The sequence below is a fragment of the Toxotes jaculatrix genome, chromosome 21, assembly GCF_017976425.1.
Source record: "Toxotes jaculatrix isolate fToxJac2 chromosome 21, fToxJac2.pri, whole genome shotgun sequence".
Lineage (NCBI taxonomy): Eukaryota > Metazoa > Chordata > Actinopteri > Toxotidae > Toxotes > Toxotes jaculatrix.
In genome coordinates, this window is record NC_054414.1 from 17,061,834 (window position 1) to 17,085,711 (window position 23,878).

The 23,878-nt window shown below is 41.8% G+C and overlaps 1 protein-coding gene across 2 annotated transcripts in view; it reads right to left on the reverse strand.

The window, feature by feature from the left end:
* tanc2b (tetratricopeptide repeat, ankyrin repeat and coiled-coil containing 2b) overlaps nt 1-23,878 on the reverse strand; it is a 121,784-nt gene that overhangs the window by 49,621 nt on the left and 48,285 nt on the right. For both annotated transcript variants that reach the window (XM_041066507.1, XM_041066506.1), the window contains exons 4-5: nt 17,074-17,145; nt 14,250-14,429 (exon numbers count right to left, since the gene is read on the reverse strand). In XM_041066507.1, the coding sequence (XP_040922441.1) occupies nt 14,250-14,429; nt 17,074-17,145 (252 nt within the window). The remainder of the gene's footprint in view (nt 1-14,249; nt 14,430-17,073; nt 17,146-23,878) is intronic.

A 23,878-nucleotide genomic window follows, 5' to 3' on the forward strand; every position in this document is an offset into this window, starting at 1 on the left:
ATTGCATTATTTTAAATGATATAGGGAAATTCGCATTTTAAAAAAAGCTTTGTTATTCTTTATTTACAGTTTGCTCTGAATAATTCAGACAACATTTTTAAAAATTATAAAATAATACGATCAAGATCAAGGGCTCCAGTGAAAGCTGACAAACCATAATAACGATATCGATAGGACTGCCCAGCCATGTTCTCCATGTAAATGTTGCATTTAATTTTCAGACTGTTGTACAGGTGTATGCGCTCTTTGCTTATTTGTCATGGAAATTTTATTTCATTGAACAAATTTTTATTTGATTGTGTGGCGTCCCTGAAAAGGTTAAGAATTGCTTTGACGTCATCTCTCAGACAACAAAGGAGATTATCCACAAACTTAGCTTATGAAGTCAGATGAGATGCAATAAAAGGTGCAAGTACAAAGTTTTCAGTAAATTTAATAATTAACTTCTTTCCATCTTATGCAACTTTTTAATATATTATACACAAACCTAAACACAGATGTGGCTGATAATTAGTCACTTGATATTCAGGACTTGTGTGTTGTTTCATATTAATTTCACCAGTCTTTATGTATGACCCAGAGGCTTGTTCCCAGTGTGCATACAGTTATCTGGCTCAGAGACCTCAGATGATTTTGTGCGTTTGTCTTGCTGACTTGTTGAACACAACAATGCAGACCAGATGTTGCTGCGCAACACAGCAAGTCAGAGCCCCAAAACAGAGGCAGCTGACAGCAGCAAGTGCGAGTCCATTAGCTAGGCTGCCTCTCCCTCTTTTTAGTTCTGTGTGAGTGTCTGTGTGCAAGTGTGTCTGCACACACGCACATGTGTATCTATCATTACAGCCTTGGGAGGATTAGCCAAGGAAGGTGAGGCACAGGCAGAATTTTAAGAGGGTGAAGGGAGGGGCTGATGTTTTAAGAACGGTCATTAGCTGAGCTCTCCCTCGCCCAAAAAGCTGTTAATTCAACATTTCACATAACCTTATTGGGCTTGGATTAGACCAGCAGCAGCACACAAGTGATATCAAAGCTACATCAACAAACGAGCAGGTTAATATGGAGGATCTTAATATATGCAGGAGAAGATTCTGTACTCGGTATACTAGCACACATCTGTAGGCAGAAAAGCGAAGACTGGAGTAGCGATCTGAAATTTGTTTGGGATTTTGAAAAGATCTTGACAGAGAAACGTAGTTAGTAGTCCTCACACGGTGCCTTAAAGGCTGTTTTCAAGTTAAGGATGAACTCGAAAGACCAAACATGATGTGGCTTTTTCCCTTCTGGGCCCACAGCACTGTGGAACATCCTGCCTGAACGGTCAAGGCTAGAAAATCCAGAGAGGTTTTTCCATAGTATTTTTACCGGTTACATTTTCTAGTGATCTCTGGGTTTTTAACTGTTTTTGATATTACTGCTTTTTACATATCATTGCATTGTGCATTTATAGCACTTTATAACATTGCTTATCAATCTGCTAATCAAGTGATCTGTTGTTTCAAGGAGATTAATACTGTTTTATTAAAATTTACCACACTGGACCATTTATTTGCTCGGAGCTGCTTTATTTTTACCATAACACCTCGTGTGTACATCCTCCTTATGTCCATACTGCAGGCTTTCAGGGAAGCTGTCTACTCTAGTGAACAAACCCTTCATTCCTGAAGGACGCTGCCCTCATGACTCAGCCGGAGAAGCACAGAGGCTATTGTTAACACTGAGCAGTTTCGACACTGTTAACTTTCTTTTCATATGGTTTGGCTCCTTCGCTGCCAGAGTGAAACAGAGGTGTGACTCTGAACTTTTCACATACGCTTCCTCAGCAGGAGACCACAGACGACAGCTCTCCTGAGGCCTGGGGACACCAGCGAGCTGTAAAGTTAAATGTGACAGCACTTTAAGAAAGTGAAAGTAGAATAATTGCCAAGGACACCACTTGATACAGTGGCCTAATAATAGATGAGCTGTCTTGACCTTTGTCCCAACTGCAGCTTGGCCCCTAGTGGAGATATTTATAACCACAAGGCTACACATACTTGACAACCACACCCTCCTCATTGAGAAAATCAGGATGAGCTACATGTTTCTCTGCTGTTATTTAATTAAGAAATTGAATTAAACACTGAAAACAAGACAATAAATGAGGGAAGCATTACATGACTGATTTTGAGGCTTCCGATTAAGCTTCTGATTAAGATGTTTCTGATAATCTGCCACTATCTTTAGCACGACACGAACATCAAAGCGCCCCAAATTTCTTTCATGTCTCACAAAAGCTGTAATCAATTGTTGCTCTTATGTAATCCCATAGACACAGTTAGCAGACTGATTGCAGCCACACAAAGTCAGAGCTGTGATCCAGACAAATGCCTCATAGTGGTTCAGCTCCCTGAAATGACTGAGCAAATAAGTTAACAGCAGACAGACAAGCGGTGAATGTTAATACTGGGACTGGTGTCGTTGCGCAGCCCTGTGCAGTAGTCCGCAAGGTTTGGATACACATGGACACACATACATACACAATAACGCACTTCTTCAGGCCTGTGTGTATGTGTGTGTGTGTCTCACAGAGAAATGTTTGCTCAGCTCTCCACCATCAGCATTCGCAGAAAGCAGTGAGGTGGTATATGTAACCCACTGCTCTGTTTTGTAAGCAAATCATTATCATTGCTATTAATAGCACACTGCGGGTTTCTCTTTTCCAGAAGGTACTACTAAATATCCAGATAAAACCAAATGTAAGCATCAACCACATTAAAGGGTAGTAAGATAGTAGTAGTAACTTTATTTATATAGCACTGCTCAGGCAAGGGAGTAGCTCTTTTCTGTGCTTCATGGAAAAGGAGCACAATGAAGATAAACGGTGGCAACGGCGGGTCGGTGGCAATGCAATGCTTAATCCCAATAAAACAGCAAAATATGTTAATTGAGATTAACCGTTTAACACTGGGGGATTAAACCAAAAGAAAAAAAACACGAAAGCCCTGGACACAACATTATTCTGAATTCAACCTCAGCAGAATAAAAGATGGGTTTTGGTATTCAAATAAAAAAAAAAATACAGGGCAAATTTGTTATTCTAAGATCAAGTTATCCCACAAAAGGCAGCCTTGTCGGTATTGGTTTGTGAAAAATGTGAATGTTTAAGAAAGATGACAGTGAAGAACTTGATTGGTTTGGTAACCTTTAGTAAAAGGAGGTAGTCGGTCAAGGTTGGTGGTAGGTTTACAAGACAAATAAAAGTTCTGAAGCTCAACTGTGTCCTATGAGAAGAAATTTTGTTTTTGGTTCATTTAGTTTTTTTTTTTTTGTTTTTTTTTTACTTTTTATGCATCATCTGATAAAGCTGAAATATAATATTGTGTATCATCAGCATAACGGTGGTAAATGACATGTTACCAAGGTGGAAGAATTCCTTGTAGAACACCTATAGTAAATACTGAAAGTATGTTAAGTATGAAGGAAACTAAACATGTGCACTACCCAAGACTGTCAATCAAACTGTCATAATCAGCTGTGTCAAATATTGTGCGAAGGACACAACAATGAGTTTCAGTTTATGTAGCAACGTTTTCCAGAACTATTTCAGTGCTGTGGTTGGTTTGATAACTATTCTAAAACTTTTGTAATATGCCGTTGTCAGTTAGATGATTGGGTATGTGGTTAAAAACAGCTTTCTTTAGAAGTTTACCAAGGAAAGGGAGATTACAGATGGGCCTGTAATTGCTAAGGTCGGCACTGTCTGGGTTGCATTTCTTATGCAGAAGGTATACGCTAGCTGTTTTGAAAGCTTTGGGGAAGATTTCTAATTGCAGGTTGTTACCTGGCATAGACACAGGAAGCTGACTTTAAAGAGCTTGGTCTGAGGGGGATCAGGAACACAAGAAGATGACTTCATCTTGCTAATGGCGGCACTGACTGCATTTTCTCTCATCATAATAAAAGACAGTAATTGTAGATCCCAGGGAGACATTACAGAAGTAGCAACATTGGCTCACTTGATGACTAATTCAAATTCTACACAACTGAGAAATGCTGCTCAACTGAAAGGGAAAGAAGACTGTCATTTGTGGTAAAAAGCTGAGGGTGAGGCCTGCCGGGTTCCCACCTGATGGACAGGAGATCATGGGGAGCGGGACACCCTCCAAACGCTTTTCAACAACTCCACTTTGCGGCCCATAATTACACTCCTCTTCTAACCTTTTGCACTGAGAAACAAAGCAGGGGATTTTAAAGGACAGTGGTGTCACCAATGCTTGATTTATAGCTGGTATTTCATGCATAGTACATACTGTGCCCTCCTGACAATAGAGTCACTCAGCACGGTGCTTCTGCAGTCAGGTTTGAGTGGTGAAATAGTCCTGTAGCTCCATCAGAAACCCAGAGGCCGTGCTGTCACTAAACGGTAAATATAGCCTATAATCTTCTAGTTAGCATATTAACACCACATGAACTTTCTGAAGCAGTGAATATTAGTCCAACCAGCCTCATCTTATACGCTGTGGGTCAGGTTAAGTGATGTCTAAAAAAGTGACCCAGGGAGGTTGGATCTTAGATGGGCTGTCATGTTTATTTCATAACTCATCTTAGGCTTACAAGCCATTTGTCTAACACAGGCTCAAGAGATTACAAGGGAGGGAAATTGAGCAATTATATAAATCAATATCACTCTGAACCATTGCAGAGGCTATATGAGGTTTTATTTGGCTGATTTTCAGGTAAGTGGGCCACGTCAATTGAGAGGCCAGCAATTCAAAGTCAGATTTAACTGATTTGTCTTGTGAATAAATACGAAATTATGGACACAGACATGCAGGTGTACAAGACACCTGAAGAACTCACGTAGAAGCACAGATGCAGACATGAGACGTAACCGTGGGAAACAGTGTATCCACCACATCACCAGCTATACTGAATCACACATGTTCTCTGGGCATTCTCACATTGTGCAGCCTATATTTTTGATTACAGGCTCTATAACTGTCACAAACAAGACTTGTCTGTGCCTGCTGAATAGCTTTCTTTAGATTCTCCAGGCGTAACAACATCTTGTCAGACAATCATCATTCAGCTAAAACGTCCAGGAAGAGAAAGCAAGAGAGAGAGAGATAATAGGGGCAAGACTCTCTATCACTGTGGACAAGACCTCATTCACCTTGGCCCATCAGGTTTCAATAACTCAATGAGGGAAACGTTCTTCCACCATGAACACAATCAACATGGCCATTTAGCATCCCTGAAATTGAAGTTCTTAGTGTCATTGCCCGATACATTCTGAATGACAGCTGAAAAGCTAAGCTCATCAAAGGACTCTCCAGGTGGTGATACTAAGTGGTGCGAAAACCGGCTGTGGGCGCCTCATCAAAAACCATTCACCTGAGACCAGCAATAGCAGCTGCTGATGAGGTGCTTGTGTTTTGCTGGCAGACAGTGTTATTGAGACATTTTGTTCTGTTCACACACCAGCTAGCAGTCCCTTGGGATGAGGCAGGGAGGCAGGCAGCCCTGCAGCACTGGAGCTGGAAGGAGGAACCACATCCCAGCACATGACAGGGTGATTCTGGTACACAACAACAAGCTGCTGCTGCTGCTGCTGCCTGCACGGTGTGGGGGGAAAAACTATTCCCCACCAACTTCAACTCATTTACGCAACCATATGCTACATATAACTCTGTGCTCTGCAAGGAAAAGTGAGACACACAACAACAAGAACAAGCACCATTAGCCACCCACAGCTTGTGCTTAGACACACGCACCCTAACAGACATACACATACACACACACACACACTCAAAGACAATTGAATGCTCACCCACGCTGACGCATGAAACAGACCAGCTCGCCACAAAAAAACACTTGGCACTCTGGTTGATTCACAGGTCCTCGAGCCTACGTTGTCATTAGAGTGCAGCCCTTTGACAAATGCATCATTTCATGGAAGGAAATTACTTTCCTCCACTCCTCCCATTAGCCCCATATCTGTACAAACGTCATTCGAACCGGTGGCCGCCACAGCCGCTCCAGGTGTGAGATCAGAGAGCAGACAGACCAGGAGCAAGCTGTGGCCGAGCAAAGGTGGAGCAGCAGGTGACAGGGGGAGACAGAGTTTGCAGGCACAAATGGAGGAATGAAACAAGCAGAAGAGGGTGTGGCAGGGCTCACCATTCTCAAACCAGATCTCGCATTCCTGAAGGCTGGAGTACGGCACCAGCTCCCCTCCTTCCCCCTCCAGCGACACGAGCAGTCCTTCCTCCCTGAGCGATGACCAGTTCATCAAAAATTAGAAAAGAAAAGGAAAAAGAAAATAGGAAAAGAAAAACACCTGCAGCCGAGCAGGGGAGGATAAGTGCGGAGGAACAGAAGCTATCCCTCGTTCTTCCCTCTTGTTTCCTTTCTGAGGAAATCTCCACAGGTTTCAGTGCTGATGCTGCCCGCTCAATTCAGTCGCAGTAAATGATACAGAGCCAGGCAGATATGGCAGTGACGGGAGGAGCGAGAGGAGGAGGAGGAGGAGGAGGAGGTGGAAAAAGAGGGAGAGGGAGGAAAAGGGAAGGAGGAAGGAAGAACGCAGCAGTCACTGTGTCACTGGGGAAAGAGGGGGGACACAGAGGTGACACCTCGGTGATGATAGCCCGTACCGACGGCTGACAGGTGACCAAAACCTTCGCCGCTACGAAAGAAATAAAAAAAAAAACACAAAACAAAACAGAACAAGGAGCGTTTCCTGTGACGAGCCCGTGAGCACGGATAGGAGTGAGCTCCTCGTTCGCTTCCGTGACTGCATTAGCGCTTAACGTGTTATGTATAGATGTGAGAGGCGCACTCTCTCTACAGGAACAGGAGCCCAGGTCTCCAACAGATGAATGGTGCAGTGCTGCTGTTGTCATGGCAACCGCAGAGCAAAAGGAGGGGGAGGAGAAGGGTGGGTATTGGGGGAGGAAAGAAAATGGCATAGAAAAAAGGAGGGAGGGAGGGTGTTATTAAAGAGATGCAGTTTTGCCGTTCGTGGACGGAGCTTTGGGGACACAGATCACAAATGGGGAAAAAAGAGCAGAGGTATTATGTGACAGAAACAAGAGTTTCAATAAAACCTACTCCATTTTCCTCTTGGGCTCAGGCACCCCCGTCTGTCCTTGTTTTACCCTTGAAACTGTATTTGTACAGCTGCAGCCATGTTTTACGGCTATTTAGGGGTTCAAACCCACGGGGCTGAGACTTTATTGTGCACTGTCTTTGCTTTTGTCAGGGTTCATATCCCTGACAAAAGGCTGTAAGCCCACTGTGTGTTTTTTTATTAATCTCCTCCAGTCACACTTATTTCCCCAGAGTGGCATTTCCAACCACCTGCTAATGTTACCAACAAGCCTTAAAGATGTTCTAGGGTTAGAGGTTAAAGTTTTTGAGCGCCATGTTACCTGCACCACCAGTCCTCTGAACCATAGAACCTGGGTCTTTTATCAAACTGTACCTGCAGTTAAACATCTCATCTGGACAATGAGTCATTCAATTTTCTGATATATTTACTTTTTGTGGGAAACTTGACATTTGCATATGTGGCATGATACAAGTGATGTGTATTGTAGACTAGTTGCATATTGTCAACAAAATGCAACATAATCCAGTGTAATGACAAGTGGGGGTGGTTGATCACATGCCTGGCTTTAACTGTAAAACACTATTATCATTAAAATGAGCACAGATACACTTGCTCAAGGAGGTTGCATAAGTATGTGAGAGAGAGAGAAGCATTAGGAACCATTTACAACCAAGACCTTTGCTGAATGGTGTTTTTTTTTTTTTAAATCGAGAGACCTGTAATCAGTCGGAGGTGAGAGTAACCCAGTCTTGATTTTGACATTTTTCTGTGGTTCACAGACGATGATTTTGAGGCAATATAAATCTTGTGTCTTTATTTTCTATCTTTTGTGTCTGTGTAATTTTCTGCAAATCATTTAAAACATGTTCAGAGGCATTGTCTCTGATTTTATACCTACAAAATCAATTTGTGTTACACTTTTAATGTAATGATCATTGATTTCTTTGTGTTCTGCCCTACTGTCTTTCCACATTATTATTTTTTTTAGCACCAAATTTCCTTTTAAGACAAATTCCTTGTTCCTCTCCATCACAAATTTAAACTCAACTATGTACCTACAGTATAACCCAAGAATAAACACACAATGATCTCAGCAATAATACTTAAACTTAAACGTCCCATACAAAAATGCGTTAATTCCCTCAAGTAATTTACTCTGACACACTGTAATGCACACAGTAAAAGAACTTATGTTTGCATTTAAGGGAGAATAATGAAGCTTTGTGATGGTATTTCATCACTAAAACATCCAGACTATTTGGATGATGACTAAAATATGACAAGAATTTCTGTCACAGCACTTAAATCCAATCGGTTCTTTAGTGCTCCTCCTGAGGGCATCACACTTCCATTTCAATTATTCCGTTCTACATTTAACCTTCACTCTTTATTTTTCACCTGTGACAGCCGAGCTGAAAATGTCACATCTCCTTTCGGCGGAACAAATGATTTGGAGGGTCTGTGGTGGCTGGGACGGTTGAAGCAAGAAATAATGACAATAATTGAAGAGCGATTTTCTCGAGGTGCAGTGCTGGGTAAGGAGGCGTGGAGATTGAGATGTCCCAAATGTCAGTGTTCATCTCAAATATTCACAGAGGATACCAGATGCCGTAGAAACGCGTGGCTGGCTAAGAAGGCGTGGAGAGAAGAAGATTGAGATGTCCCAAATGTCAGCCTTCCTTTCGAAAACACACTGAGGGGACAAGATATCATAAAATGCTGACGGCACGGCGCACTGCAGGTTTGTGTTAGGTGACATCATGACTTACAGGAAACATCCAGATTATACATTATGGTGCCAAGAAAACCAGGAGATCTACTGATATTTAAAACATGTAAAAGTGGAGTTAATCCAAAAAAACAGGACAGACGTATGGTTGCATTTTCAAACTTAACTTGAAGTTAAGTCCAACAAGTGTCCAAATTGAGGTGACACTCCTAACCCTAAGTTAGGATTGTCACCTCAATTTGGACACTTATCATAAAATAAATAAATAAATAAATAATAACACAAACATAAAACATTCCCAGAAATGCAGAATTCATCACAAGCAGCTAATTTAACAGAACTCAGCTGTTTTAATGTGGGTCCTCTAAGACCACCCACACAGTGAGCTGTAAAACCTGACTAAGCAGTTCTGCACACGGTGCCCTGTTATTTCTGACCATCCACGCTGCTACTGAGCACTTTCATACGCACATCGTGTCCATTTAGAAGTTAGCTTACTGTAGTACACTGCCACTTATTCACATAATACTCTATTACTGTAAGCACCACAGAGACAATGGATTGTAGATACACTCATATTACTGTGATAATTGCAGCAAGAGTGGGGAAAAAAATTAGGTGGTGTAATTAAATCAAGCCCTTTTCTCAGGTTCTAAGGACACCTTTATGTGGCAATCCATGGGGAGGTAGTAATTGTATTGATCACCGCCATTAATTAGGATAAAGCAGTGTAATCTAGGGAGAGATGTTGAAATAATTCCCTTTAAATGTTTCAGAGTGGCGCGGGGCCAATCAATCAAGAGGGGGAGACGTCTCTGGCGAGCCTGACACTTGAGTGGGGTGTTTATTAAGGAGCAAATAAGCAATCAGTGATTACAACTCATAACAATCAGCTACTGAGATATCACTGTGAGAATGAGCAATCACTGCCTCTCATGGTCTTAGATAACAACAAAAAAAGGACTAAAAATAGACGTAAACGTAAACCACAGTGGTCTGAGAATCTGCCAAACATACATACAGATGCTGCATATCCAAAACTAACCCTGGAAAATACATCCAGTTATAGTATTTTACTTTAGTATTTCCATTCCATGTCACTTCCACTCCACTACACATACACTATACCTTTCCAGCAACAGGTGTACATGTGTTTGTACACCTACCTTTCCAGCAAACAAAGCATATGATGCGAATATAATTCATTATTACTGTTTAAACTAAACAATGGCATACAAAGCAGTTAAAATGAGCAGTGATGCTTTATTTAATTTTAAAGGAATTTTGTGGCGAGAACAAATTATGTGTCTCAATGTTTGGAGACAGTTATGTGCATTTAATTAGTTGTGGTGGGTCACTGATTTCCCAAGAAATTTCCATGAAGGAACAGCTAAAATCTTAATGAGTTACTGTAAGACTATCTAGGTAACATTAAAAATTCACTGGAATTAATTCATCAGAATTGTACCAATTGAATCTGTAAATTTTTCTTGTAATTAATAACAAATGACATAATTCTTTCCAGGAACTGTCAGATAAAACTGCACCTACATGTCATTTTATTTTTAGGAATTCACAGGAAGCTGTGGGAACTAATAAAATAAAAAATACTGCTGAACAACTTACATGTCAATCAACAACAACAGTAAAATTCTTCTAACACTATGCATCAGCAATAACAATCTAATAGTACATACAGTGTCACACTCAAACTTTTACCTAAGTAACTGATGGAATACTACTTTTACAGTGAGGTATCTCTGCTTGTGTGAAGAACGTGAATTCTTCCTCCACCGCTGAATCCTTGTGAGAACATGTTTTCATGAGCACCCAGCAGGAGACAGAAAAGCATTACATCATGGCACGCTCTAAAAATGTTTCATAAAATTAGTATTTTCCTCGAGAAATTCAAAAGGCTTGTAATTATGTCAAATCACAATGCTTGAGACACTTTTCACCAAGCTGCAGTGTTGGGAAACAAAAGTGCATTTCAGTCAGACACAGAAACTCTGCCTCGAATGTGGAGTCTGACCCTTCTGGAAGACAGGAGGATTAAAGCAAACTTTCCCTTAGAGCTTTAATAAAGTATAAAAATATTATTGTTAGTTCAGATGGATTAAAGTTAATGAAGTATTTAAGCTTTTTTTTATTATTTTGTATTAGAGTCCAAGAAATATGTTGGCAGGCCCACATTGGGCAATGGCAGACACTGAGATTTTAGAAGCAGCACTATAAAAACACTCCTTTAGAAGTAAAAGTGTAAGTAGAAGTATTAGCAGCTGAATATACTTACAGTGAATTATCAAACGTAAAGGCGCCCATTAAGTAGCCAAATGGTCCCTGTCAGAGTTATATAATTAGATTATTATTACCGATGCATTGCTATGTAAGCAGTATTTCAATGTCTGGTTTGTTGAGGTGGAGCTAATTAGGCTACAACTAGATTACTCTATATACTGCTGGGTACTGGACCTGACTATATGCAGTCATGGAGATAACTTAGTTGTCCTCACGTAACCCAGTCTTTATGAATAAAGTCTGTTGTCTAACTCTGTAGTATCTTTACTCAAACTGACTTTTCTCCCAAAATGTTTCCGTAAGTTACGTATTTATGTAAAAAGAATACCGGCAATATATTGTTTAGATTTTTCTTATTCTGAGCTGTCAGTATTGCATTGGTCAGTATCACTTGTGCACATTTTTTGATAAATGCAGTAGAAAAGTGAAACTGCTCTTACATTATTTAATGTCCGTAGAAAATCATGGGTGACCACCAGCAAAAAAAAATCTGAAATGAGTACACTCTGGTGGTACGGTACTGTATGACTCCTTCCTGCCTCACCAGTTTGTCTCACAAGTTAACCCCTCAAGCATCTGAAGCCCCCTTTGAGAGTCTTCACGCAGGCAGAGGGGATTAAATCAGAAACTCAATGACTCTCTGAAAAGGTCACCGCTTTCATAGCATTTTCATTCTATCAGAGCCTTGAGGTTGAATAACTCAAGTCTCACCAACATCACCAATCAATCAGGGGCTATACAGGAGCGCAAAGAGAGGGTGCCGTTGGGTTGGTGGAGGCCACCGGGGGAGATCAAAGTGCTGCTGCCTTTAGACCTGCTGCTGTTTGCTCTCTAATGCACTCCTCTGTCACCAGTCTTTCTCCCACCTCTGCCATCTCTGGCATGGGAGGGGTTCTGCCTTCTGACGCAACACACAAGCTTGGTACTGTCAAGCTGTGCAGGAAGTGGTGCTGAGTTGAATTAATTAAAGGGTGAGAAAGCCGGGGTGGATGAGACCTAACAATCTGGTGCTCGATGCCACTTGAGAGCAGACACAGGTCTTTGAGGACGGAGGGCACCTCCAGGCACCTCCAGGCTTTTGTGTATGTTGTCATAGAGTCAGGCGTGCTGGTGCGAGAGCGGTTTAGCTCCTATGAGCTGTGTAAAGTCATACTGACATGTGAGCAGAAGAAAAAATCCTGTTGGGAGGGTTTTTCACATAAAGTATGTAAGAAAACCAAATCACCTCTTATGATGCACAGATTTCAGTCCTGCGCTGCCACATCTGTCACACTAGCTGGACAAAGTCATTTCTTTCAGACTATAATCTAATGCACAATAGGTGGTGTGACAGAAACATAAATCTGGCAGGATTAACGCAGTGAAAGGCTAATCCTGCCAAGATTATATCCGTCACGGTCATGCACACAAACACACACGAGCGCTTAAGATGACCACTTTAAGTGGACTAATTATGTACAGGTAAAGCAAATCAAACAGGGCTGAACTGTAGGAAGCTCACAGCTGAGACATGCTGTATATTAAAAATGAGAGATTTCCTAATTCCCACGTTAAAATCTAAAAATACAAAGAAGCCAACACAATCCGCAGCACCTGACTGGTATGATATATATCAAGCCAAATGACGATGTGCAATAATACTGCAAAGAGGCCTCTCACTACGTCAACTGTGGAATAAGAACAGAACAAATGAGACAGCACTGCACATCATTAATCAAGCTATTCTGAAACAACAGGTTCCTCTGTGACAGCCATCAAGATAACAGCACACACACACACACACACACACACACACACATATCTACATATATCTACATATATATAAAGATTCACATAAGCAGACGATCTAAAAATTCATTTTGATTCACAGACGAAAGCGCAGCCATCAAATGAGACAGAATCTGCCACAAGACATTAGGAAAAAGAAAAATACAAATGGAACAAACAGAGACAGTTTCTCAAACAGCTGAGAGCAGCAAAGAGAAAAAGTGTGATTTGGCCTGATAAGATTGGCTTGGTCTCAGATCTAATTCTCAACTCCTGATCTCCCAAAACAGCCTGAGCTCAGATCCCATCACACACAGAGCCCTCTACAGTGGTGGTGGTGTGGCACACCCAGTTAAAATGAGAAAAAAAAAATCAGTTTTGGCGTGTTTCCTCTTTAAAACAGACTGCTTGGATGACCCGGGAGAGAGCATAAATCATTCTGTATGATGTAAAAATCATGCTCCCGTCGGCATATTAGAAATGGTTAATGATCAGAGGTAGCTGAGAGGCTAGTGCACCCTAGTGGTGACTGCTGAATCAAGCTTTAAAGTCCTTCACACCCACTCTACTTCAGTGTGGAGGCTGTGCTGATATTAGGCAAAGCTGCAATGTCAATATTTTTTTTCTCATTTTGAAATCCAGCACAGCAGTAAGCCTTGCATGTCCAGACTGCCCTGTGTACCACAAACCACAGCTTCCCCATAATAATAGCAAAGGGAACATGACACAGACTCATAATCCCGTTAATGGGGGGAAAGAGGGGAGGCGATTTTCCACATTCTCTGAATGTCAGAGATGAGTGTGCAAGGAAACGATTAGTGGTGGAAGATAAAGAGCAATAAAGGACGGCAGAGCCAGCCACAGCTCGGAGTCCATCAGCTGTTCTTGGCACCGTCAGTTAGGTAGGACTTTGGTGATTACAAGAATTGGAAATTGCAGTGTTCGCCGCAGGCCAGAGCTCGGCCCCACTTTATGTTTCTTCTCAGAATTAGAGGGCAAGTAATACGGTAAGTGATTACTGCTTATCAGCAAGCATTAGGGTGAGAAATCATTCCACTCCTCTTCACTTTGTCTCATAAAATCTGTTTTAATTCACTGTGAGATTCTCTGATTGGATACACTGCCTACAGTAGTACAGTGAAGGGTTAAGGGGGGGCTGTATTAGTACAATGAGTCCACGGGGGAGGACAGCTACAGACAAGGATGTGAATACAAGACAAATCTGAACCAGATTTAGCCCACATCTCTGTTGGCTATGGTTTTCTTCCCAAAGCCAGGTTTTAAAAAAAATGTGACAACACTGCCTAACTAACTCAGATCTTGCTCTCTTGTGTGAATCCTCTGTCACTGCAGTGTCTTTACCTGTGAGCTTCTTCACAGGCTGCAGCCTGACACTGATGGTCTGGTGGGTGAGCAGTGGGGAGGAGGGCAACGAGCGTGACACGCCCTCCATTATGCGAATGTGCTGCATGCCCTCGGTCATGGAGAGCGGGGGCACAGCGTAGTCTCCTTCAAAGGCACAGTCGCTGTCTATGCTGCCACCTGCAGGACGGGAGGGAACATAAAGTCGTAAGAGATGCTTTTCTCTCCTTTGAAGGGTACATGAAAATTTAATCACATTCTAACACCGTTGAGACAAATGCAGAATCAGTTTGTGCACAGGAAGCTGAATGGTGATTTAACCTTGAATACAACTGTGATAAAAATAACACGTGAGTCTGATGTGACTGATGTAATCCTCTCAAATGATATTCTCTCCTTTGTTAGTGTGGACATGCTGATACTGAACTCTAACAGATACGGAGAGTGGACAAAATGACAGAAATGCTTTAGTAATGCAGCCCAACACAATTCATATCCTCTCTGACAGTGTAGACGAAATGATAACACTCTTGACATTCACACTGGCTTAACAATTTATTTATTTCCATTATAAATTAATTTGCTGATTATATATATATATTTGTTTTCAATTAACTGATTTAAGGAGCTAGAAGCAGCAAATGTTTGTAATTTTGCTTGATAAATGACAAATAATGAATTCATAAACAAAACCTAGACAACTGATCTGTTGATCAGCTCCGTGATTTTAGAGCTTGTAGTGTTTATTTGAGGTCTGCTACGTTGGATTGTGTTTTTGTTTGTTCACGCCCTGTAGAAACAGACAGATATGAGTATTCTGAGAGTACCTCCGCCTGGTCTCTGGATTCTGATATCAGTGCAACACCAGTATTGAGTGTAACAAGATTGGCGTGACCCAGAAGAGAGAACAGCCCTGCAGGCAACACGTGCTGTTTACATTCACTGTTATAAACTACAGACTGGCTGACCTCTGTAAGCCCCACAGTAACACAATACCCCACAATTTTAATATAATAAAGGAGGATTTTCTAACCATCTGAAATGTGTTTAAACAAACCAAAAAAAGCGCAGAGTCATGACCATGAGAGAGCATTTTATATACAAAAAAAAAGCCTCTCACAAAGAGCAGTAATTACAGACAGAGCACAAACAACCACTCTCCATCACTCACCCTCCCCCCTTTTCCTCTCTTGCTTCAAAAACCACAAATTATGACAACTTAGGGATTTTTTTTTTTTTTTAAACTTCACACACTCACATTCCCTGGTGAGAGAAAAACCAGCCAGCTGTCTGTAAACACAACATCCATTTTGTGAATCAGTTCTGGCTCAGACTGCCCATTTCCCTGCAGACGGAGCTGTGAAACCAACTGGTCAAGCAATAGTCTCACATCAGATAGCAGCCGCCACAGTGAGACATGAAGCCATTATCAGACACTAGTCCATGACAAGTCCCACAGGAAACCTGTATCACGGCTAGGACGGGGGAAAATTGGATGCTATAATGCTAATACAGAGTAGCATAGGAGTATAGAAACACTTGCACACATGGAAGAAATAAACACACACGTCTCTCTGTGGCTCCAGCAGTGCTGGAGTCAGTCCATCCATTCACTGGGGAATGTCACTGCAAAAGCAAAAACAGCAACCAGAGCAGTGGTTACATCCCCCCGCATGGAAATTCTCCTCATGTATGCAGAGCATGGTGTGAATACCAACGAGGAACTTGGTATTCTGGTTGCAGTTATCGGTGGTCAAGATCCAATTCAATTTTAATGCATTCCGATATTGGACTCTACTATGATTGATCAAATATTCTCCATAAGGTAAAGAAATTAGTGACATTTTACATTAAGATGATTATCTTAAAGTCAACAGCGATGCCAAAGACGTAAAATTTAGAAATTTTTGTTAGACAATTTTCACACCCGGTAAATTTCTTTTCTGAACGGTCTCAAGCAAGCCGTAATACGCTGATGTAAAAATGAAAAGGTGTGATTTAGGGCAAAGACTGGAAGGATGGAGAGGGAAGGATGGAGAGGGAGGAAAAGCCGCACTTCAGTGGTAAAATCCAGAGAACAAAAGCGTCGAGAGGGAAATGATGGTCTTTTATTTTAGACTGTGATGAGAGACATGTTTAAGGGCCACTCCACGCCTGGAAATAAACACAAACATCTACTCATCGAGGTGTTCGGCTCAAAACATGCACAAGGAGGGAAAAAAAAAGGCAATATGAAATTCTAATTGCCCAAAACATTTCCTGCCATGCACTGACATTCCAGCCGCTGATAAACATCTACTGTTGTACTGAACACAGTCTATTTCGCCTGAAGTACCTCAGATTTACAGACAAAATTACAAGAATATAAAATTCATACAGTTCTCTCCCTGTAAATAGAGCTTCATTTCCAGTAGTCATAAACTTTTCGGCTATAAAGGCGACTAAAATACAGCCCGCCAAACAAGGCCTCCGCGGGTTTCTACTGTGAACACATTAAGGGAGAAGAAATTGAGTCTGGAAAGAGACTGCCAAGAGAGAAGTATTACAGGAAATGAGAAGGTAAAGGTGGGAAAAGAGCTTGCGTAGTTTTTCTCAGTAACTTCTCATTCACTCACATAACATACATTCATGGCTGAGTGCGGATCAGTACACTCCATAATAAGCAACAGAGGAGAAGACAAGCTACTGCCAGGGTGCTCGAATTTCACAGGCAAAACTGGATTTCATGAATCTGTGAGGTCAAAGCTCCACACTTCTCTTTTTCCTGATATAATCATTTATTTAAAAACACAAAAACAGATCTGGGAAATTACTGTTAGCTTACCTTGGCCGATGTGGCTCAGGTGAGGGTCTAGACTGGGCGAGCGGGGGTCTGCCAAGTCCTCGCTCCCGCCATCTGCAGATGAAGAGCAGAAAGAGAAAGACAGGGAGTGAGCCCGGTGGTGCTGGTAGCATTGTGAGGAGGTGCGGGCCAGCAGCAAGGCCACCTCCTCCTCTCCGATCAGCCAGGTGTGGGACTGGAGGACCCCCAGCAGGCTGCTCACACACAGACCCTCCACACCCTTACTCCTGGGGCCCAAGCGGCCCCTTATGGTTGCAAAGGGGGAACGTGCAGCCAAGTCCCACTTTTTCCGCCTCCCCATGGTTAGACTAAACAGTCAGCGAGTCTATCTGTAGGGCCTGCCCATGCAGATAACAAAATAGTTTACATTACAGCCATTGTTGCATGCAGAAAGTCCTGTGGTAGAATCATAATCACAGAGCTCACTGGGCTCTGCGGTTCAATGAGCAAGGACTAGCGGTAAAACAGTGGGCGTTTCCCAAGATAGATCCACATACGTTAATGATATGAGGATCAATTACGCCCAAGGGAGCAGGCAGGCAGAATTAGCCACAGTGGATGGAGCTGAAAAGAGGGTTGTGGGGGGGGGGGGGGGGGGGGGCTGCATCATTGGGCAGCACAGTCAGTGTCACCAGGGGATTGTTTCATAATCCTGTTCAAGTGTGGATGGATCTACTGTAAAGCACGACAGGCCAGCAGAGGAGGTTTAAAACAAATGATTTATAGTCAGAATAAACACATCTCACTGGAATTAAATGAGCTATTAATCAGATCTAAACTAAGCTACTTGTAAAAAACTAGTTTAAGCCAATGGATTTTCCACGTGTAGACAGATCAAAGAGTGTTGCCTTATGTAGAGAAGCTAGAAGTCCTTTTATCACAAAAGGACTGTATGGTTTGGCAAGCCCCGCATTGTGATCCAATCACAGAGCTCACCACCGGCCCAGAAAACCCAAACAAATACTCAAGTATTATCTCTCCCATCGCAGGTCCACACACTGTGTGCCAGTAGCCACACAGCAGGCTAGATTGGCTCGCTGGTGGAAAGATCAAGCTTGTCGATTGACAGATAGAATAAGCCGTGGGGCATGATTGTGTGAGAACTGGGCCAGCCTGAGATTGACACTGATTGCGGAAGGGAGTCTTCTGCAGAGGATTTTCGGCGTTTGCTTCCTGACCTGAGCCACCGTGTCAAGATGTGTCAAAAGTGTCAAATTAATAGGTATACCAACAAAATGTGAAATGTGATGCAACCAAAACATGGTGATTCTGAAACATCTCAGCAATAAAACCTGTTTATTCAGTGTTTACAGGGAAAAACATACATCCTGCTGCTAGCACTGCTACTCTGACACCTCCTTTTCTTGCACGTTCATCCGACCAAAAATAGCTTCCCACCTCATATACCTGATGAGCCATATGGTCCTATAAAATCAATGTTGTGAAAATCAATACAGGCTTTGAGGATGATGTGCGCTAGCTATGAGCTATGGGCCTGAACAGTGAGCCGTGAAAATAGACACATGCACATGCAAACATATATAAAGAGTGTGATGCTGTGAGCGGAAAGCTCAATGATATACAGCAATAGATTCTGCACGCTCGCTATGCTCCTGCGGCGTATCTGATTAGCACCTCAGGTGACGTTTGAGCAACTTGCTTGTCATCAGACGAGTTCAGTCGCTCGAAATGTCACATCTGAAGCGTTAATAATTTGAATGAACGGAAGACAATAAGCTGTAGAATTAGATACAATCAATGACAAATTTCTTGAGCCTTATCTTCCTCAGATGTGTGGTTTTATTGCTTAATTCTAAAAACTGCGGCAGCACTCCTGATTGTGATACATGCTGTGTTACACATGGCGAGGAGCTTTGGAGTAAAAAGGAGCTGCAGGCTTCGCTGGAAAAGAAACAATTTTCATTCAGGTACAATTACATTCCGCCCACTAAATGACAGATCTACGTTAAACCTGCAATTTAAATTACTTTGTTACTGAGGTTTTGGAAAAATTCCACAGAGCACAAATGTGGCTTTATCTCTTTACAGCAGTCTCCTTTCTTTGGACTACAATTTCTTTTTAGGCGTGAGAAACACATCTTTGTCGCTCTTTTATTCGAAAGAGAAAGCTTCTATTCTTCTGTGCAGATTGCTCTCTTGTTACCAGTGATTACACTACATTGTCCTGCCACGCAGATCAATGGCATGTTAAGCAGGGAACGTAAAAGGGGAGGGCCTATGGTTGACAGAGGACAGAGACATTGTTTTCATTCTAACCGCAGAGACAAACAGTGGACATCAGTCTGGTTCTTTAAATAACATCTGTCAACCACTTGTGAGAATACAACTGAAGAGAGTACCGTACGATTCTAAGTCAGGTAACCACATCCTATTCAGCTGTAAAATGCGAAAGACCATCTCCTAAACCGAGGAAATAATGGTGCACTTGCTCTGTTGGCTATTCTTCGCGTCTGTAATGCCATGGTGCAGTGTTAGGATGTCAAAGGAGCAAGCCAATTTCGCACTTGGACAGAGAGTCATTATGGGAGAGGTCAGCCTGACATCTGATAGTGATCCCATGTAACATGGTGCAGAACTCTGCTATCATTATCATTCACACTGACTTTGATGAACCTGCTTGTGCTCACAGTGTTCAATGTGACCTCCACTCCAGAATGAGGTACTGTCTGAGAGAGATTACTACAAATTGTGGTTAAGTCACCACTGGGGGTTTTGATCTTTACGCTGGACATCCAAAAATAACTAATCTGGAAGAGAGTAGGTGGAACAAATTAAGATCTGAAATGGATCTGGTGCTTTTTTTCTGTGACTGATCAATCACGTCACACACAAAAGGAACCAATCAACTCGCCCCAAAAGTCGATGGCTGTATTTCGGTAGAGGGACCCTCCAAAATAACCAACAGTAGGAAGAGAAAAAGAAATTGCAACTGAGCTTTGTAACTGAGACACATCCCGGATATTAGGAGCCCAGAGAATTACATCCTTCAGCTCAATGACTTCATTCAGTGACAGCACAATGATTCAGTGAGAGGTTCACTTCCCTTCTGCCTTATTTCTTTGCTTATTGCCTCAATGGGGCCATAATGTTGTTCTGTTGCCAACTCGTTGTCAACCCCCAGTTTCTCACCAGGAAGCTAAAGTAGTAGCCTAATTAAACACCAGTTACTTTCCACGTCGCAGCAAATCTTTCTCACCATTCATCAAAATAATATTCCATATTAGAGGTACAGGCACTTTTGTCCTCTTGTTTTATCACAGTTCCTTTGTAATGCATTATAACAGGGGCAGAAATCTGTTTTGTACTTTAAATACCCTAAAACTGTGGCGTCTAAAAAGACAGAATTGTAAATGTGTAAGTTTGGTGCAAGACATGATACGTTTCCATTTAAGTTCACAACATCCCTGTATTATCCTCTTTCTTGAGTGAGCTAAATGTTCGACTATCTCAAATTCCCATCTCATGTAGAAACAGAGGGATCACACATGAGCTACGATAATAAAACATGCTGACATTTATTCAACACACGATAACCCACAAGTAAACGCAAACGTGTACACTGTATGTCACATGAAGTTGTCTCGTGTGAGTAGATGCACCATGGGTAACTTACCAAAATAGACACTGATTTAATGAGTGTTAAAAAGAAAAGTTCAGAATTGGAAAAGGTAAATGCCAAGGAGTGAATCAGTGCTATGTGCTGACTTCTTCAGCGGGCAACAACCGGTGCTGCCAAACTGCAACTGCTGACGTCACTGTAGGAAAGTCTGGGATTTTTACTGCTCACGTGCCTTTAAGCAAGGCCTAAACTTCAATTCAAGTGTGTTACAGAAAGTCAAAATTGTAAAGTTTATCCTGAAAATTTCAAAGATGCAGATACGCTCCAACTACTGATTCTTTCGATTACTGATTACATCACTAATTTGATTAAATTAAAACAATATTACCATACTCTTCCTGCTGTCAATCAACTAATTGGTCAACCAGTTGTCAAACCCTTTCAGCACAAAGATGATAAAATCTGTTGTGTGTTTGAGTTTGGTCTCAGACGAAAACTCCGCTCCTCTGGTTTGACATTCATTTAAACTGGATTTAATCAGATTCACAACAAAGTGAAGCATCTTAATGAATCACAAAACCACAGTGTGCTGCACTGAGCCGTGTGAGTGCGCAGACATCTGTTCGCTTGTAAAGTTGGCAGACATCTTCATTAGCATCAGCCTTGGTGTAAGCTAACACAAAAATTCGTGCATAGGATGATAAACACAGCGTCGTCTCCCGACTGCTGCACTGGTCTACCACAGAAAGTGGAGGGCTCTGACACTCTGCCAGTGTAAAACAATAGGGAACCACTCTCATCCAAACCACAACACACACACACACATTCTGTATATACATACAGAGGCATGCTATACTTAGATAAGACCAAATATTCTTTGCTGGGGACATTTGTGTCAACACTAATTTATATTTCAGCCGTCCATGAGGAGGTCTCCCTCTCTCAACAATTTATGCAGTAATTTTATATCAAACCACACATTCCATACCTGCAAAACACCATTAAAAGTAGATCTATGGTGTCATGTAATCTGTTTTGGGTCACTGACTTCAGCAAGCCTGGGAGTCCACCTCTGGTTTGGAATCAGCTATTCAGACTTTTGTTTTGACAAATCACAGATGAAAGAGGGAAGTGGTGATGGAAACACAGCAGGGCCGCAAAATCACAGATATCGGACAACAAAAACAGTAATATACCAGCAGCCAGGTACAGTGGTCCTTCTCTATTAAAGCCCCTGAAAACTTGGTCTAAAACATATCCTAGGTATTTCTCTAATTAAATATTCGTTACAAAATGTACAACAGGTAAAGTTTAAATCAGGAACAGGACATTCTTACATAAGCATACAGCCTCTTAATTGTCATGACCCTTTGATTCAAATCTTGCTATGTTTTCACTGAAGCACATACATTTGTGAGATCACATTCTTCCAAATCTAGAGAAATCCTGTGTAATATAACCAAAAACTGTTCACAAAAAAGTGTGTGTGCTATTTTGATAACTGTTTAAGCATCTGATGGATGTAAACACTATTCAGGCCACGCAGCTCAGTGTTTCAACCTTGTGTTGATTTTAAAGCGATACCAGAGGAGAGTTGAGGATGAGAGTGAGGAACTCTGGCTGTTTGTCACTGGCTCCATTACCTGCAGTGACAGGCAAAAAGACAATCCTGTCAACTCTTAAGCAATCTTAGTTGGAGGGAGGACAAACTGCACCGGTTATGAGGGCTCCCAGTAGAGGAAAGATACTGTTACAGACCTTTGTAGTTGTGAGTCTTTGGGGACAGCATAATGCAGGTGTGCTGAGCCGAGCAGTGGAGAGGAGACTGAGAAAGGGAGGGCCAGACGAGCCAGCAGTTTCACAAGCTGTTAACTGCGTTTAGGACAATGCCCATATCAGCTTTGATTTAATGTGTGTATCCTACTCTTACAAGCAAGAAAAGCTAAAAAAAAAAAAAAAAAAAAAAACTCCAGTCAGCCAGCATGCAAGCAAAGAAGCTGGTGTACTGTGTGGGTAGCAGACACTTCTGAATGTTTCTAATGCCTACTGCCTGCTGAAGAGAACAATAATGCAGTGAAAACTGAATTTAAAAACACTACCTACACAATCTCAATTCTGAATGCACAGACACGAATTTGGACAGACCGACTCAGTCTTTATACTTTAGTCCATGAGTTAGGTCAACTGTGCAGTAAGCATCTTTACAGTTCGGTCCATCTTGTGACTGTACCAAGTAAACTAAGGTATGTTTGTAGCTCTTTTCCACTATGGAAACATTTCCTATAACACGAACCTGTAAGCAGCCAAACTAAGTCTGGAACACAATGTTAACATAATATCATCTTTTTTAATTAGCGAACGTCTTAGCAAACAGTTGCTTATTTACACATTCAACAGTTGCAGAGCAATATTCACTCTCTTTTAGCTCTATTTTTGGTCTCTACCAACTTCTGAGGAAAATATCTGGTTCAACTCTAATTCTGCTAAAGAAAAAACCTTTATGCTCGTAAGGATCCTTATAAAAATGTTTATTTAAAACGCTCATTGACAAAAATATTCAACTTATCATTAACAGATATTAAAAACTCTCAAATATCAATACTGGTACTGATCTCAATATATATAATGTATACCCATATGTGAGTGTACCTGCCCCAAGCATGACCTGTGATCTTCGCCAAGAAAAAAAAAGAAGGTGTGTTTCCTTGGCTTAAAATAACATTCTGTCCCCTTCCACCCTTTAGAAAAGCCCAGAGCCTGTGACCCTGGCCACCGAGGTGTATCTGGAGGACAGTGAGCAGCACGATGGCGGCAGTGGGCCAGAGAGGTGACGCATATGTGAGTGGCTGAGTGCGTCAGGCTCTGGCTGACAGCACCACGACTCAGCAGTGTCCTGGATGGATGGAGGTGTTATGATGGAGGAAGTAGGGAGAAATAGAGAATGTGTGTGGTGTGCGTGTAGCACAGAGAGAGAGAAAGAGAGAAAGTGAGAAAGGGAAAAAAAAGAAAAGAAAGAAAAGAGTGATATGCCCCGACTCCTACACTGCCATCCAATGCTGAAAAAAGCTGTGTCGCAGCACTGAGTGGGTGGGCTTCGTTTAAAAAAAAAAAAAAAAAAAAAAAGCTAGTGAATAAGAGTCTGGAAAACAAAGAGAGGCTGCATCAAGCATCTCCTACCTTCAGTCTGACACACCACTGGGGTTACAT